This window comes from Semicossyphus pulcher, unplaced genomic scaffold (assembly GCF_022749685.1).
Source record: "Semicossyphus pulcher isolate SPU_LCO1_2020_fin unplaced genomic scaffold, fSemPul1.0.p SCAF_20, whole genome shotgun sequence".
In the NCBI taxonomy this organism is placed as follows: Eukaryota; Metazoa; Chordata; class Actinopteri; order Labriformes; family Labridae; genus Semicossyphus; species Semicossyphus pulcher.
This window is the reverse complement of record NW_027211694.1, coordinates 417,326-433,521: the sequence shown is the minus strand read 5'-3', so window position 1 is coordinate 433,521 and position 16,196 is coordinate 417,326. Positions and strand designations below refer to the sequence as shown.

The window sequence follows — 16,196 nt, the reverse complement described above, 5'->3', positions numbered from 1 at the left end:
ATAAAGAAGTTACAGTGTTTGGGTGTAAGATGTTTGAAAAAGAATGTTTGTGCAGGATTCTCCATCGAGGGTCCCTCTCAGGCAAAGATCGAGTGCGACGACAAAGGTGACGGGTCATGTGATGTTCGATACTGGCCGACTGAACCTGGCGACTACGCCGTGCATGTCATCTGTGACGACGAGGACATCAAGGACAGTCCCTTCATGGCTCACATCCTGCCGGCTGCCAACGACGTCTTCCCAGAGAACGTTAGACCACAACTTCACCTGTCATTAGAGATATTTCAGAGATATGTCAGAGATGTTTCACAGTTAAACCTGCTGTGCTGAATATCCTGCCCTCCTCAGGTGAAGTGTTACGGTCCAGGTCTGGAGCCGCTCGGCTGCATCGTCAACAAACCTGCTGATTTTACCATCGACACCCACGGAGCCGGCAGAGGAGAGCTGAAGCTTTACGCTCAGGTGAGATCTCAAAGGTCCGATCCCATGATGCTCTGTTGTAAGAGGATAATGACATTTTGATTGGAGATAACTGAAGTCTTTGTTTGTGCTTTTAGGACGCAGAGGGATTCCCCATCGACATTCAGATCACAGATAACGGAGACAGCACCTTCTTCTGTGTTTACATTCCCACTAAACCCATCAAACACACCATCATCATCACGTGGGGCGAAGTCAACGTTCCCAACAGCCCCTTCAGGGTAAAAAGCCAACACAGAAGCACACCTGAGGGAAGATTTCATTCTTCTTTTTAATAACGGAGTGAAATCTTCTTCCTCTTCATTGTTTGTTCTCACGCCTGGTCCTGTCAGCCGGGCCGTCCACCATCTTTGGTCCAAACACATCAGATGGTTAACGTTTGCCTCTTTACTACTTTTCCACTTGGTATTATTGTGAATCAGGTGACGATCGGAGAAGGCAGCCACCCAGAGAACGTGAAGGTTTACGGTCCAGGTGTGGAGAAGACGGGACTGAAGGCCAACGAGCCGACGTACTTCACTGTGGACTGCAGCGAGGCCGGACAGGGTGGGACGTCCTCAGACGTTTATCGTGCTTCCCTCTAACAACACCTAAACTATGACAGGAACAAGGTGCTCATCCCTGTTCTTACCTGCAGGTGACGTCAGCATTGGGATCAAGTGTGCTCCAGGTGTGGTCGGTCCTGCAGAGGCCGACATCGACTTTGACATCATCAAGAACGACAACGACACGTTCACTGTGAAGTACACGCCTCCAGGTGCTGGTCAGTACACCATCATGGTGCTGTTCGCTGATCAGGTGAGAGCTCAGACAGGTAGAATACTTTTTACTCCTTCAAATGAGATGAGAAACAAACCTCCCAACTTTACTCTTTCAACAGGAAATCCCCATCAGCCCCTTCAGAATAAAGGTGGACCCTTCACATGATGCAGCAAAAGTCAGAGCAGAAGGACCGGGACTCAACAAGACAGGTGAGCTCATCACTTTAACCAGCGAGCTCCATGATTGGATTATAATGTGAATGAAACAGAGAAGTTTCCTGTGAAATCACTTCCTGTTTGAACAATTACGCTCCGTGAATTGATCCTCTCTCTCTGACCTGTGTGCAGGTGTCGAGGTGGGAAAACCGACTCACTTCACCATTTACACGAAGGGAGCGGGCAAAGCCAAACCGGAGGTTCATTTCACTGGAGCGGCTAAAGGTGAAGCTGTCCGAGACTTCGAGATCATCGACAACCACGACTACTCGTACACCGTCCGCTACACCGCCGTGCAGCAGGTACCGATCATACTGACCTTCTGATCAATAACGTGATCTGACTGATAAATGAGATTAACTGTAGTCTGTGTCTCCATCAGGGGAACATGTCCATCACTGTGTGCCACGGAGGAGACCCCATCCCCAAAAGTCCATTCAACATCAGCGTGGCCCCCCCGCTGGACCTCAACAAGGTCAAAGTTCAGGGTTTGAACAACAGTGAGTAAAGCTGCTCTGATGGTTTTTACTCCAGGAAACGAGAAAACATTTGTCATGTCAGTTTCCAGACAGGAAGTCAGGTTCAGGTCGAGTTCAGAGCACATATCCTGTCCCTGTGAGTTACTTCCTCCTGCTGTTAGTTTGTGTTAATGCACTCAAAGTTCATCATGACTTTTGTCTCTAACTGATGGAAATGTAGAGATGGTAAAGAGAAACAAGAGAGCAACAAAGACCTCCATGAAAACAGGAACTGTGTTTGATTTAAATAGTTGATCAGCAGCGTGGAGTTTATTTGAACTGCCCCCTGAGGCCAGACTGGGTACAACATGTCATACGACCAATACCTGACAGAAACATACAGAGGTGACGTGCAGCAGTGACATCCAACTTGTGTCTGTGTTTGTGTGAATCAAAGAGGTGGATGTTGGGAAGGACGAGGAGTTCACGATCTGCACTCAGGGCGCTGGAGGTCAGGGCAAACTGGACGTCAAGATCATCTCCCCTTCACGCAGACCAATCCCCTGCAAGCTGGAGTCTGGCACAGCCAATGAGCTGCACACAGTGAAGTACATTCCCCCTGAGGAAGGGCCGTACAGAGTGGACATCAGCTACGACGGAAACCCTGTACCAGGAAGTCCGTTCAGCGTGGAGGGCGTCATGCCACCGGATCCTTCGAAGGTGAGTGGCTGTGAACATTTTGCTCAAAGGTTTCATCAGTTCACAGATTTACTTCAGTTATATCCTTCAGAATACTTAAAGGTCCAAACACTCTGGTAGAGTAAAAGTTGGGATGGGTATTGAACTTTGGGTTCTGTCACTGGACTCACTGAACCTTGTTGTCCAAACACTATTGATAACTCCAAAGAGAGGCTGGTCCGGTTCCTCAGTTAACCTGCTCTTGTTGTAGTCCTGGTCCCATTAAACTGTTCTTGGACACAATAACTTCCCCGTCCCGGACATGGCAAACCTTTCTTGGTCCAAGGAAACTTTTCCTGGTCTTGGATCGCCTTTCCCCAGTAATCTAAGACACTTGGCCTCTAAGATTGTATGCCAGCTCTTTGTGTCTCATCTCTTTGGCACGTTTCCCTTCCAGGTCCAAGCTTACGGTCCAGGTCTTCAGGGGGGTGTTGTGGGTAAACCGGCCCCCTTTGCCATTGACACAAAGGGAGCTGGTACCGGTGGTCTGGGTCTGACGGTGGAGGGACCCTGTGAAGCCAAGATCGAATGCCAGGACAACGGTGACGGATCCTGCTCCGTGTCTTATTTACCCACGGAGCCCGGCGAGTACGCCATCAACATCCTGTTTGCAGACCAGCACATCCCGGGGTCCCCCTTCAAAGCCATGGTCCAGTCCGTGTTTGACCCCAGCAAGGTGACAGCGAGTGGCCCTGGCCTGGAGCGAGGGAAGGTGAACGAGGACGGATCCTTCACGGTGGACTGCTCTAAAGCTGGAGATGGCGAGCTAACCATCGAGATCCTCTCTGACTCAGGAGCCAAAGCTGAAGTCCACGTCCAGAACAACAGCGACGGGACATACTCCATCACCTACATCCCCCGCTTCCACGGCATGTACACCATCACCATCAAATACGGAGGCCACGCAGTGCCAAAGTTCCCCTCCAGACTACAGGTGGACCCGGCTATCGACACCAGCGGGGTGAAGGTCTACGGACCAGGAGTGGAACCCAGAGGTGAGCATAGTGTTTATTTTATTTATTTAGTTTATATCATTGATCAAACCTAGTAATCAATATTTAGTCGACATTAAAGATAGAAAGCTGTTTCTTTGTTTTGTTTTGGACCTCCTTGATGAGAGATGTCACCATGAACAAAGAACGTTTTACGTTCCTCCTTGGAAAGTTTACTGGGACCTAGAAACCAGTTTGTTGTTGGTTTGTTCTCTGCAGGAGTTCTGAGGGAAGTGACCACACATTTCATCGTGGACGCCCGGGCCCACTACAAGAGCGGTGGCAGCCACATCAAAGCCGACATCTCCAATCCATCAGGCGCCAACACGGACGCCTACATCACTGACAAAGGAGACGGGACCTACAGAGTGGAGTACACGCCGTACGAGGACGGTGAGACTGACTGTAGGCAGGAGCTGCTGAGACTCTGCTGGACTTGTTGTTTCTGTTGTTCAGTGCTGAGATGTCCAAACAGAACAGGCTGGAGGAGGGGCCGCTGCTGCTTCATGGACGTTTTTCCACAACAACACAACAGTGTTGAAACGAAGTGGCTTCATAAAGCTCCTACTTTCCCCCCACAGTAAAGGGAAGGAGGCGAGAAGGCATCCAATAATTACAGACTACAGGATGATTTCATCATGCTGACGACTCTTAATGTGGAAACCTGACAGATACTCTTCATGGTGTTTTAAGCAGAAGCCAAACCACAACAAAATAATGATTTAAAAACCTGGTTAGGCTCCAGTTAGATCGACTTTCTTTACATCAGTGCTGCTGTGAAACATCAGACCCTGATGAGTGGGCCTGATGAGTGGGCCTGACGATGTGACGACTTCATTTAGGCACATTAACACACAATGAAGCAGGATAGCAATCACATTAGCATGCTAGCTTTAAACCTTGAAGCCTGAAAAACAAACAAAAAAGGCCGCCTCACGTCAGCTTAAGTTCACTCGTCCATGTAAGTGAAGCCCCATGTAAAAGTAACAGTGTCATATTTATAGACTTAATAGGATCATTTTTTAATCACATGACTAACGCTTTATTAGTCATGTGACTTATAATGTAGACGCAAACCAATCAGAGATCAATATCTGATAATAAAGTAACCGAGTGCTCCTCTTACAGATCAAGTGAAATGAGGCCTTCAGGTGCTCGGTGTGAGCGGTGGGAGGGACGAGCGGCTGGTATTAATAGCTTCAGTCTGTCTGCTCGCAGCAGATGGTTTTCCACTGATAGTAATGTGTGACATGCAGGAGCCTGTTGCATTGTGGGCCAGGAATCCTGTCCCCTGTGGAGGCTTCAGTCAGACTGTAATGAAAGGACCGTAGCCCAAGTGCTGCTGGTTCAAACCCTGCTGATGTTACACATGTGTGACATCAGCACGTAGACCCTGATCACATGTTTGGACTGCTAACATGCTAAATGTTTCAAGCTAACGTCGTCTGTCTGTCCTCAGGTCTGCATCTGATTGAAGTGCTGTTCGATGAGGTCTCAGTGCCCAAGAGTCCGTTCAGAGTATCAGTGACGGAGGGTTGTGATCCCAGTCGGGTCCGAGCCTACGGTCCAGGTCTGGAGGAGGGACTGGTTAACAAACCAAACCGCTTCACTGTCGAGACCAGGTTGTTTTTGGGTTCATTTTGGAGCAACCAAAAGAATCAGCCTAATTTCTCCTGAAGCCAGTCCCTCCTAACTCCCTTCTTATGTCCACTCTGCCCTGTCTCCTCAGAGGTGCTGGCACTGGAGGTCTCGGCCTGGCTATCGAGGGTCCATCTGAGGCAAAGATGTCGTGTAAGGACAACAAAGATGGCAGCTGCAGTGTGGAGTACATCCCCTTCACACCTGGAGAGTACGACGTCAACATCACCTTTGGAGGACTTCCCATTCCAGGTGAGGTGATGGAGCTAGACCGTTCCATTGATCATGTTGTTAAAAAGGCTCCAGCCTGTGGGGGTCATTCAATGAGTAACCTCCTCCTCTGTTTGTGGTGCAGGGAGCCCGTTCAGGGTCCCAGTGCGAGAGCTGGTGGATCCCAGTAAAGTGAAGTGTTCAGGTCCCGGCCTTGGAAGTGGAGTCCGAGCCCACGTCCCTCAGACCTTTACTGTGGACAGCACTAAGGCAGGGGTGGCCCCCCTGGAGGTCCAGCTGTATGGGCCGACAGGTAAGACCCCGCACACAGCCCTGACTCGTCTTCTAATACCTGCAAGTTTCTCATGTAGACTGAAGTCCAAAGGGCCAAGACCCCGATCACCAGGTCCTTGGGTTTGGGTCGGCCCACAGACCCCTAAACTATCAGCTCAAGCTTCAATCATGAACCAATACTGTCTTTACCTCAAAGTGTACTCACTCTCGTTCTGAACCCAACTCTCTCTCTTTGAACTCTGGTTGCTCTTCAGGTGTGGCCGAGCCGATCAGCATCACTGACAATGGGGACGGGACTCACACAGTCAACTACACTCCTTCCAACGATGGTCCGTACACGGTGTGTGTGAAGTATGCTGACCAGGAGGTCCCTCGCAGGTGAGGACCAAAGAGATTTGAATGTGAAGAGGTCACGACCTTTCTGTTTTTTGTCTTACCTTTCACCCTGTCTCCTCTCAGTCCTTTTAAGATCAAGACTTTGCCGGCTCATGATGCCAGTAAAGTCCGAGCCAGTGGTCCAGGACTGAACGCATCCGGAGTTCCAGCCAGTCTGCCGGTCGAGTTCACCATCGATGCCAGAGATGCTGGGGAGGGACTGCTCACCGTCCAGATCCTGGTGAGTCACAGATTCATGGTCCTGCAGGCAACGGCTGAGAGCGATCGTTGTTACACCTGAACGGGTCCTTCTAAACCGGCTCTAGATGTGGAGGACCCTGTCTTAGTTAGAGATGACTACACTGTAAACTCTAACAAGTTAAGTTTACTTAAAACAATGAGGAACCCGATGACCTCGGGGAAAGTAAGTAAAAGAACTGAACTGTGTCGTCATGTGGAACGACTGTGTGTGAAGCTGTTCTTCTTTAAAGATGTGAGACCTTCAGGATACACTGTAAAACCTGTTCAGTTAGTTCAACTCAAACCAACTCCCTCATTTATTAAGGTCACTTAAATAAAGGAAGTAAACAGGACCCGTTCCATTCAGTGTACTGAGCTTCAAAAGAGCGTTCAATGATGTCAGATGAACTTTATCAACTGAAACTCTCCTGTTGACTCGTTTCACCTGAGGGAACCGATGACCTTCAACCTTTTCAGTTACATTAAATTGACTTTTAACACATTTTTTTCATCTATAGAATAGATTATTTTTATGTGAAATTTTATGTTTTATGTTTTATTTCCACGCACATGCTCCGCCGGGATCGCCATCGCAGCCGCCGCCCTCACAACAGTCAGCGTTACTGTAGGCTGCCAGCTAACGCTAGTTACAGCACTGCTAGCTTAATTCACATTTTAGCCCGACTTTAATCAAAACAATAACCTCATAGCAGCGTCACTGTGTCCGGTGCCGTGTCCTCGGTGTCCCACGGTGTCCCACGGTGAATGTTTTCAGCCGGCTGCCGACGCCGCGTCGGTCCAGCAGACTGTTAGATCCTTTGTCTCTTGTGCGCCGCGACTTGTGTCCAGCACGTCAGGATCAATCAGAATGAGGCAGCGCCACAATAATCATGTCTGAGTTACGTCTCATTTCTCTGAGCACCGAGTGAACTTTCTGTTTCACAGGTTTTACAGTGTAAACTCATCATCTCTGTGTTTTAACCCCTGATTTAAACTCTCAATGTGACTTCCTGTTCGGCCGGGGGGGGGGACTTGTTGCTGTCCCTGCAGGGTCCGGATGGGTGCAGGCGCGAGGCCTCTGTGTTTGTGGAGGACTGGGGCAGGAGGGTGTGGGAGTCACATATAGTAAAGAAAACCATCCCCTTCAGTATTCATAGGAGAGGCTGTGTAAGGCCTGCACCCCCCCCCCCCCCCCACCACCTCCCTCCCTCCCTCCCTCCCCTCGTCTCATGTCTCCCCCTCCCTCCCTTAACCTTTGATAACCTAAAAGAGCTAAACGATTAGGAGAGAGAAGAATATTACTTTAATGAGGGAACTGAACAGAGAGCAGCGACACCTCGTCCCACTTACACTGTTTGTTGTTTGGCATCAGGGGAACTTGTTCAGTTCTACTGAAGTTCTACTGAACAAGGAGGTAATCTGCAGCGTTCACTCACACCAGTGATCACAAACGTTTGTGTTTAAATATTACATTTCCTTGTTGGACCTTGAAACAGAAATCTGTCTGTGAGTCACGTTCTGACGTCACAATAAATGACATCACCTATGGCAGGAGTGTCTCTGTTTTACCTGCTGATGGAGGACGTGTGAGATGACTGACAGCTGCAGAACAGCCTTCTGACGCACCTGTGGCTCAGATAGTTGGGTTCCTGGACCCCCCCCCCCCCCCCCCCCCGTGGTCTCCATCTGAACTGACCTCCATTCAGTTTGTCTAATGAGCTAACAGACAGATGTGGTGTTCAGTCCTCCACTAACCAGAGTGCTTGGCAAACCTGCCTCCATCCCTCCTCCTCCTCCTGCTCCTCCTCCTCTTCCCCCTCCTCCTCCTCCTCCTCGGCTGCTGTTTTCCGTAGAGTTAGCCCCTGTGTGAGATTTCAAGCAGGACATGTGAGTACTGGGAGCACCACTGGTCTCAGACCATCAGGAGACACCAGGTCTCTGAATGACAGTTTGGTCAGTACAACATGACGAGACGTGCTGATCACTGTCAGGCTGCACCTGAACTAAACACCACCAGGTTCAACCAATCAGGATTCAGGACACAGTTTGTTGATAAACAAAGAGTTCATGTTTCATGCTGATATTAAAACATCCCTCCTCACGTTATAGTTAAACAAACTGTTCTCTGTTGAACCCTGCAGCATGTGAGCGTTACTGTGACAGTTTATTGAACATTCAATAGTCTGCTTTCCGGTCTTCAAGCCCTGCCCCTTTACCTGCTCTAATTACAGTTGGGAAATCAGCAGAGCCACGGTGAACTTTACTAGTAAGCTAGATATGCTGACATTGTGTAGGCAGGATACAGTTAGTTGTAGAGAGCGTTCAAAGATGTTGCTGTCAAAGCACCCGCAGGAAGTTTACCTGTGGTCGCCTTCAAACAGGAACTGATGCAAAGACTGACCGTGAGTCAGAACATCCACGTCACAGTGAGACCACTGATGGCCAGTACTCATCTCCAGCAGTGGACTTAGATAAAGAGCTCTGACTTCCTGTCTGTGTGTCAGACTTCCTGTCTGTGTGTCTGACTTCCTGTCTGTGTCTCTAACTTCCTGTCTGTGTGTTTGACTTCCTGTCCGTGTGTTTGACTTCCTGTCTATGTGTTTGACTTCCTGTCTGTGTGTCTGACTTCCTGTCTGTGTCTCTGACTTCCTGTCTGTGTCTCTAACTTCCTGTCTGTGTGTCGGACTTCTTATCTGTGTCTCTGACTTCCTGTCTGTGTCTCTAACTTCCTGTCTGTGTGTCTGACTTCCTGTCTGTGTGTCTGACTTCCTGTCTGTGCGTCTTCAGGATCCAGAGGGGAAACCCAAGAAGGCGAACATCCGCGACAACAGAGACGGGACGTACACGGTGTCCTACGTACCCGACATGACGGGACGTTACACCATCACCATCAAGTATGGAGGAGACGAGATCCCCTACTCGCCCTACCGCATCCACGCCCTGCCCACCGGAGACGCCAGCAAGTGCCTGGTGACAGGTCAGACTCCGCCCATCACCCCTCTGTTACCAATCAGGTTTCATCACCTTAATGCTTCACAGCATCACTGATTGTGTTGTTTTGTTACAGTGTCGATTGGAGGACACGGACCAGGTGAGTCCACCATGACAGAAGTCAATCACAGAGAAATAAAGGTCACATGCTTCAACCTGATTAACATCCTGGTTCTTTGTCCATCCCGTCAGGATCAGGTATCGGCCCGACCATCCAGATCGGAGAGGAGACGGTCATTACTGTGGATGCAAAGGCTGCTGGGAAAGGTAAAGTCACCTGTAAGGTGTCGACACCTGACGGAGCGGAGCTGGACGTGGATGTGGTGGAGAACGCTGACGGGACTTTTGACATTTACTACACGGCTCCGGAGCCCGGGAAATACGTCATCACCATCCGGTTTGGGGGCGAGAACATCCCCGACAGCCCCTTCCACGTGGTGGTGAGTACCGGAGGTGCTGCTTTGGCTCTTTGTGAAGAGTTTCAGGTAGTTACAGGAATATTTTACCTTCATAGCCGGCTGGAACATCACCTGAAGTTAAAGGTGAACTGTAGTCTGCTTGTGTTTGTGCATGGACGTGTGTGTTTGTGTGTTTCTGAAGGTTGTACCTTGTTCCCCGTCAGGCGAGTGATACCGTCCCAATAATAGAGGAACCATGTGACAAGCTTCAGTTACAGCAGCCCTACCCTCCCTATGTGGGCTTCTCCCCCCCTCCATGGGTACACAGTCATGTTACATACCTGCTGCTTCTCTGCAGAGAGCTGCTCTGTGTCCGCGCTGTCCTCTTTGTTTCAGTCAATAACAACCCAGATTCTCTTATTGATTATTCTATTAGCTCTGCATGCTGCTGCATGTTCATCTGCATCATCTCATATGTTTAAATTCATCACATGCACAAACTGTTTTTGGTTTGTTTGTAATGTTTATGTCATATTTGATTGATTGATTGATTGAGCCATTATTCTCCAGGTTTGAACTGGTGTCAGACCAGTCAATCTCTTATCAATCTGAGTGCATCTGATGCTTTCTCTCAGCCTCTCTGCAGTCCTGCTGTGCTTCCTCTCCCTCTTCCTCCTCCTCCTCCTCCTCTTCTGGACTACATCCCAGTTTATCCCAGTATGGTGACACTAATGCCCCTCCCCTCTGGCTCTGGTTTAGGCTACAGATGATCCCATCAGCCCCGTGGACGGGATGGAGCCCATGCTCCGCCCCTTCAGCCTGGTCATTCCCTTCACCGTGCAGAAAGGAGAGATCACAGGTAGGAGCTGCTCTGTAGACGTGTTGATACTTTTCAGCATGCAGAGTTTCAGAGTCAGCGTCTGCTCTGAATCTCTACTGCAGAGCTGTAGAAAGGAAGATAACATGCATGTCATCATTGATAATCAATACCTTGTGAACAGCTCTGTGGAAGTGTGAATGTGTACTCATCAAAAGCCCACAGCAGAGCTTCCTTTGCTGTTCTGAGCTACACTCACAAGTCGTCGTCTCTCGATGGTTCTACAGGATGTTTTTGTACGACTTGTTTTATCTTGTCATCGTACTCGATGGTACTTGACTTGAAACCAGACTGGTCACCTCTAAAACCAGCAAAGTGTTTGTCTCAGCTCCAAGCCCATTAGTTTAGACGGAGGAAGAACATACATCAGCTTAAACTCTCTTCTTCATGGACTGTTGTTTGTGTTTGGTCCGTCAGGGGAAGTCCGGATGCCGTCGGGTCGAACCGCCATTCCTAACATCACTGACAACAAGGACGGCACCGTCACTGTGAAATACTCCCCGACAGAACGAGGCCTGCACGAGATGGACATCAAATATGACGGAGACCATATCCCAGGTAACTCCCCAAGACACCTTCACTTTGCTTTGCAGGCTCAGCTGCAGCAACGATTCATTCAGCAGTGTCACTGTTTGGAGAAAGACAGTAGAGTGTCATCAGCATACAGCTTTAACATTGTCCTGTTCATTATACTCCTCTGGTGTTTTCTCTCTTGCAGGAAGTCCTCTCCAGTTCTACGTTGATGCTATTAACAGTGGTCATGTGACGGCGTACGGCCCTGGTCTGAGTCACGGCACGATGAACAGACCGGCCACCTTCACGATCGTTACCAAAGACGCTGGAGAAGGTATCATGATGTTCTCTAAGCAGTGGTTCTTTGTAGTGGGTCATTATAGTTCTCTTAGTTTAGTGAAGTGCTGTTAGGCAGAGAGCTGATAACATCTTTGCTTCTCTCTGCAGGCGGTCTGTCTTTGGCTGTTGAAGGTCCATCTAAAGCTGAGATCAGCTGTAAAGACAACAAGGACGGGACCTGTACTGTGTCCTACCTGCCCACCGCACCTGGAGACTACAACATCATCGTCAAGTTTGATGACAAACACATCCCAGGAAGCCCGTTCACCGCCAAGATCACTGGTACTTAAAGTCTGAGTGTCTGTGAGATCCTTTAATATGTGTCAGGTGTTTGTGACACTCATCCCTCCTTCAGCCTCTGCCAGCTTTATTGTGGGGCACCCCAGGGCTCAACCTCAGGGCCACTTTTCTTTCTTGATGCCTCTTCTTCATCACTTCATACTCTTAGCTTTAAATTTCACTCTATGCAGACGATTAACTCTGCCTCATAACAAGGTGAGCTGGTTCTTACTGTTGTCTTTGATTGACGTACAGGTGATGAAGCCATGAGGACGTCTCAGCTCAATGTCGGCACATCAACAGATGTTTCCTTAAAAATCATGGAGACTGACCTGAGCAGTCTGACGGCGACCATCAGAGCGCCGTCAGGAAACGAGGAGCCGTGTCTGCTGAAGAGGCTGCCCAACAGACACATCGGTCCGTTTTACTTTTATGTTTTCTTCTTTATATCAGTTAACAATCAGCTGCACTGAAGAAGAAAATAATGACATGATAAGTTTCTCCTGCCTGCAGGGATCTCGTTCACACCAAAGGAGGTCGGAGAACACGTGGTGAGTGTGAAGAAGAGCGGGAAACATGTGACCAACAGTCCCTTTAAGATCATGGTGGGTCAGTCTGAGATCGGAGACGCCAGTAAGGTGAAGGTTTACGGTCAGGGGCTGGTGGAGGGACACACCTTCGAGGTGGCTGAGTTCATCGTCGACACCAGGAACGCAGGTACGAGTTAAAATGTGTTTCTGTTAAAGGGAAAGGTGTTCTCCTCAGCAGGTGTTACCCAGCTGTCAGAAGGTGGAGTCTGTAGATGTTGATCTGTTGAACACGTTTCTGTACTTCCTGTTTGCCCGCAGGTTACGGAGGTCTGGGTCTGTCCATCGAGGGTCCCAGTAAAGTGGACATTAACTGTGAGGACGTGGAGGACGGGACGTGTAAGGTCACCTACTGTCCCACTGAACCTGGGAACTACATCATCAACATCAAGTTTGCTGACCAGCACGTCCCAGGTACAAACCCCGCTGCACTGACCCCATAACATCACAGACGGCCGCGCTGTGGTTTCTTTACCTGTGCTTTTATTTTGGCGGGAACAGGAAGTCCCTTCACGGTGAAGGTGTTTGGCGAGGGCCGGATGAAAGAGAGCATCACCAGGAAGCGTCAGGCTCCCTCCATCGCTACTGTGGGCAGCACCTGTGACCTCAACCTCAAAATACCAGGTAAGCTGTGACATCACTGCCTCCTCTACCTGTCTCCACCTGCCTCCTCCCTGCTTCCTCTTCACCTCCTTCTCTTTGTCCCCCACTCTTTCCTCCCTGCTGCTCCCTGCTGCTTTTAGGGAACTGGTTCCACATGGTGTCGGCTCAGGAGCGTCTGACCCGAACGTTCACTCGCAGCAGTCACACCTACACCCGCACCGAGCGCACGGAGATAAGTAAGACCCGGGCGGGGGAGACCAAGAGGGAGGTGCGGGTGGAGGAGAGCACGCAGGTGGGAGGAGAACCCTTCAGCAGAGACGTGTTCGGAGACTTCCTGGGACGAGAGAGTCTGAGCGGGTTCAACGGCATGCCGGCCGGCAGCCGACCGCCGCTGCAGGACGGTGTGTGTGTGTGATGTTGTGTTTTTACTCATAATACAGGTTTGAAGTGTGTGTGCGCGTGGAAATGTCTCACTGAGTGTTTAACCTGATTCTGCATGAAGACGCCTGAACGTCTCAAAATGTTTCATTTGAACTTTTCAGACTTTTAAAATTCACTCCTTGAAATCCAGTGAATTATTTCACCATCATTTTGTTTGTTGTTGTTCTGGAGGGCAGAGCTTCCTGTAGCCTATGTTCACCTCCTTTATTGGGGAAACAAAGGGTGGGTTCAAAGGGTTCAAAGGGTTCAGAGGGCTCAAAGAGTTCAAAGGGTTTAATGCACCAATCTGAGGCTGGATCATGTTAAAGTTTATTTCTGTAACACTGTAAATATGATCGTGTGTTTCTACTCATAACTGAGTCACATGGTCAGCCATCATGAGAAGAGATGAACATGAGTGTAATTTTTGACCTCTTGGTGCATGTTCAACACTCACTGACTCTTTAAGTATTTGATCTATGTCCCCCTCTCGCCCCCCTGCTGCTCCTCCTCCCCTCTGTGCTCAGGTGAGGCAGGTAACCAGGAGATGACGGCTCAGGTGACGAGTCCTGGAGGGAAGACGGAGGACGCAGAGATCATTAAAGGAGAGGACAGCACCTACAGTGTGCGCTTCATCCCTCAGGAGATGGGAGCTCACACTGTTAATGTTAAATATCGAGGCCAACACGTCCCCGGCAGCCCCTTCCAGTTCACAGTGGGGCCTTTGGGAGAGGGAGGGGCCCACAAGGTCCGAGCTGGAGGAACCGGTCTGGACCGAGGAGTGGCAGGGATCCCAGGTGAGCTTGAAAACCTTCTGCCTTCTCTCATCTTGTTATCTCCCTTTGTTCCTGACAAATGCGAGCTGTGTTTGTCTCCCAGCCGAGTTCAGCATCTGGACTCGAGAGGCCGGAGCTGGAGGTCTGTCCATCGCTGTGGAGGGGCCGAGCAAGGCCGAGATCACCTTTGAAGACAGGAAGGATGGATCCTGTGGGGTCGCCTACGTGGTCCAGGAGCCGGGTGAGACTCTGAGCCCTCACATAGACGTGAATGAAACCTGGACTCAGTGTACTGTGCAGAGGTGTAGAAAGAGTCAAAGACTGAACTTGTAAAAGACGACACACGTGACTGAATGCTGCCCCCTACTGCTCGTTTATATTTTATCAGTCGGATCCACAGGCAAAGAATGTTTGTCGATATGCAGATGATACTCAGCTCTATCTATCTGTTGCTCCTCCTTCACTGCAGTGAGAGCTGAGACTCTGTTGCAGCGTATGAGTGTGACGCTGTGTTACATTGTTGCTCCTCCTTCTCTCCAGGTGACTACGAGGTTTCCATTAAGTTCAACGATGAACACATCCCTGACTCTCCGTTCATCGTCCCCATCGCCACTCTGTCTGACGGCGCTCGCCGCCTGACCATCACCAGCCTGCAGGTGAGAACACATCACACCATGATTAAGAGTAACAAATCAGATGCTATGGAGCCGGCTGAGGATGCATGAAAGGCACCATGTAATGTGTCATCTGCTATACTGAAGGTGACAGTTCTATTTACTGTGATTATTATTAGTGTCTGAGCAGCTGCTCCGTGCTCAGAGAGTATTTACGTGTGTGTAAACCAGCTTAACTTCAGCTCTGTGTATTTATATTCTGATGTTCAGTCTAAAGTTAGAGTAGAGTCTTAATCAGAGACTGGCTGCATACAGTGAAGTGAAGGATCACTCCCTCCTTTCCTCTGGTCTTTATCAGGAGATGGGTCTGAAAGTCGGGCAGGAGGCCTCCTTTGCAGTTCAGCTGAACGGAGCCAGAGGGCTGATCGATGCTAAGATCCACACGCCGTCAGGAGCCATAGAGGAGTGCTACATCACGGAGCTGGACAGCGGTGAGACTCTGTCTAATACTGAAACACTGACCGCAGGTAAATGTTAGGTTTGTAAAAGTCTGAAACACGACATGGAGTACCACAAGGCTCAAGTCTGGGTCCACCACCTTTAAGTTAAATATCTTTCTAATGTTCATCAACATGCAGACGTCCTCCAACTGTATGTCACTGTTGATTCTGATGCTCCAAGGCTTCTTTACATCCATTGTTGGCCCAGACTTTCCTCAGACTGAATCAGCACAATTCAGTATTGTTGGTAACTGAAGTTTTCCTGCCACAACCACTACATGGCAGACACGTGGCGACTATAGAGCTGATCAGTCAGAGCACGTTATGAGTGTCATTTGTCCTCCATGTGTCCCCACAGACCAGCATGCTATCAGGTTCATCCCCAGGGAAAATGGGGTTCACTCAATTGACGTTCGTTTCAACGGCAGCCACGTCCCCGGCAGCCCCTTCAAGATCAGAGTTGGGGAACCAGGACAGGTCGGAGATCCAGGCATGGTGTCTGCCTTCGGACCAGGACTGGAGGGAGGAAGCACTGGTAAAAATGACTACCTAAATTGTTCAGCCATTAATGAAAGAACAAAGTAGATTGAGAGTGTTCATAGTGTTCATCATGTCCCTGACCTCCTTCAGGCGTGGCGTCAGAGTTTATTGTGAAGACGTGTAACGCCGGCTCAGGAGCTCTGTCTGTGACCATCGATGGACCATCCAAGGTGAAGATGGACTGTCAGGAGTGTCCTGAGGGATACAAGGTCTCTTACACACCCATGGCTCCTGGAAGCTACCTGATCGCCATCAAGTATGGAGGACCCCAGCACATCGTAGGCAGCCCCTTCAAGGCCAAAGTCTCAGGTGGGTCAACTGATGACAGAGCTGCTGGCATGTCTGGTGGTTAATGTG

General features: G+C 49.6%; 1 protein-coding gene across 6 annotated transcripts in view; it reads left to right on the top strand.

The window, feature by feature from the left end:
- The window catches only part of flncb (filamin C, gamma b (actin binding protein 280)), a 40,169-nt gene that overhangs the window by 21,998 nt on the left and 1,975 nt on the right, over positions 1 to 16,196 (top strand). Inside the window, exons 13-48 of one of the 6 annotated variants that reach the window (XM_069671129.1) lie at positions 56 to 249; positions 349 to 462; positions 558 to 701; positions 903 to 1,026; positions 1,118 to 1,278; positions 1,361 to 1,451; positions 1,590 to 1,759; positions 1,840 to 1,957; positions 2,373 to 2,635; positions 3,051 to 3,648; positions 3,865 to 4,038; positions 5,105 to 5,267; positions 5,375 to 5,535; positions 5,639 to 5,806; positions 6,042 to 6,165; positions 6,247 to 6,403; positions 7,453 to 7,569; positions 9,190 to 9,379; positions 9,470 to 9,493; positions 9,586 to 9,833; positions 10,016 to 10,111; positions 10,551 to 10,650; positions 11,086 to 11,226; positions 11,387 to 11,515; positions 11,629 to 11,802; positions 12,055 to 12,216; positions 12,313 to 12,516; positions 12,648 to 12,800; positions 12,888 to 13,010; positions 13,130 to 13,390; positions 13,937 to 14,206; positions 14,289 to 14,426; positions 14,726 to 14,841; positions 15,158 to 15,290; positions 15,658 to 15,834; positions 15,930 to 16,148. In XM_069671129.1, the coding sequence (XP_069527230.1) occupies positions 56 to 249; positions 349 to 462; positions 558 to 701; positions 903 to 1,026; positions 1,118 to 1,278; positions 1,361 to 1,451; positions 1,590 to 1,759; positions 1,840 to 1,957; positions 2,373 to 2,635; positions 3,051 to 3,648; positions 3,865 to 4,038; positions 5,105 to 5,267; positions 5,375 to 5,535; positions 5,639 to 5,806; positions 6,042 to 6,165; positions 6,247 to 6,403; positions 7,453 to 7,569; positions 9,190 to 9,379; positions 9,470 to 9,493; positions 9,586 to 9,833; positions 10,016 to 10,111; positions 10,551 to 10,650; positions 11,086 to 11,226; positions 11,387 to 11,515; positions 11,629 to 11,802; positions 12,055 to 12,216; positions 12,313 to 12,516; positions 12,648 to 12,800; positions 12,888 to 13,010; positions 13,130 to 13,390; positions 13,937 to 14,206; positions 14,289 to 14,426; positions 14,726 to 14,841; positions 15,158 to 15,290; positions 15,658 to 15,834; positions 15,930 to 16,148 (6,099 nt within the window). The remainder of the gene's footprint in view (positions 1 to 55; positions 250 to 348; positions 463 to 557; positions 702 to 902; positions 1,027 to 1,117; positions 1,279 to 1,360; positions 1,452 to 1,589; positions 1,760 to 1,839; positions 1,958 to 2,372; positions 2,636 to 3,050; positions 3,649 to 3,864; positions 4,039 to 5,104; positions 5,268 to 5,374; positions 5,536 to 5,638; positions 5,807 to 6,041; positions 6,166 to 6,246; positions 6,404 to 7,452; positions 7,570 to 9,189; positions 9,380 to 9,469; positions 9,494 to 9,585; positions 9,834 to 10,015; positions 10,112 to 10,550; positions 10,651 to 11,085; positions 11,227 to 11,386; positions 11,516 to 11,628; positions 11,803 to 12,054; positions 12,217 to 12,312; positions 12,517 to 12,647; positions 12,801 to 12,887; positions 13,011 to 13,129; positions 13,391 to 13,936; positions 14,207 to 14,288; positions 14,427 to 14,725; positions 14,842 to 15,157; positions 15,291 to 15,657; positions 15,835 to 15,929; positions 16,149 to 16,196) is intronic. The other 5 variants (XM_069671131.1, XM_069671130.1, XM_069671133.1 and 2 more) reach the window with 5 other exon arrangements.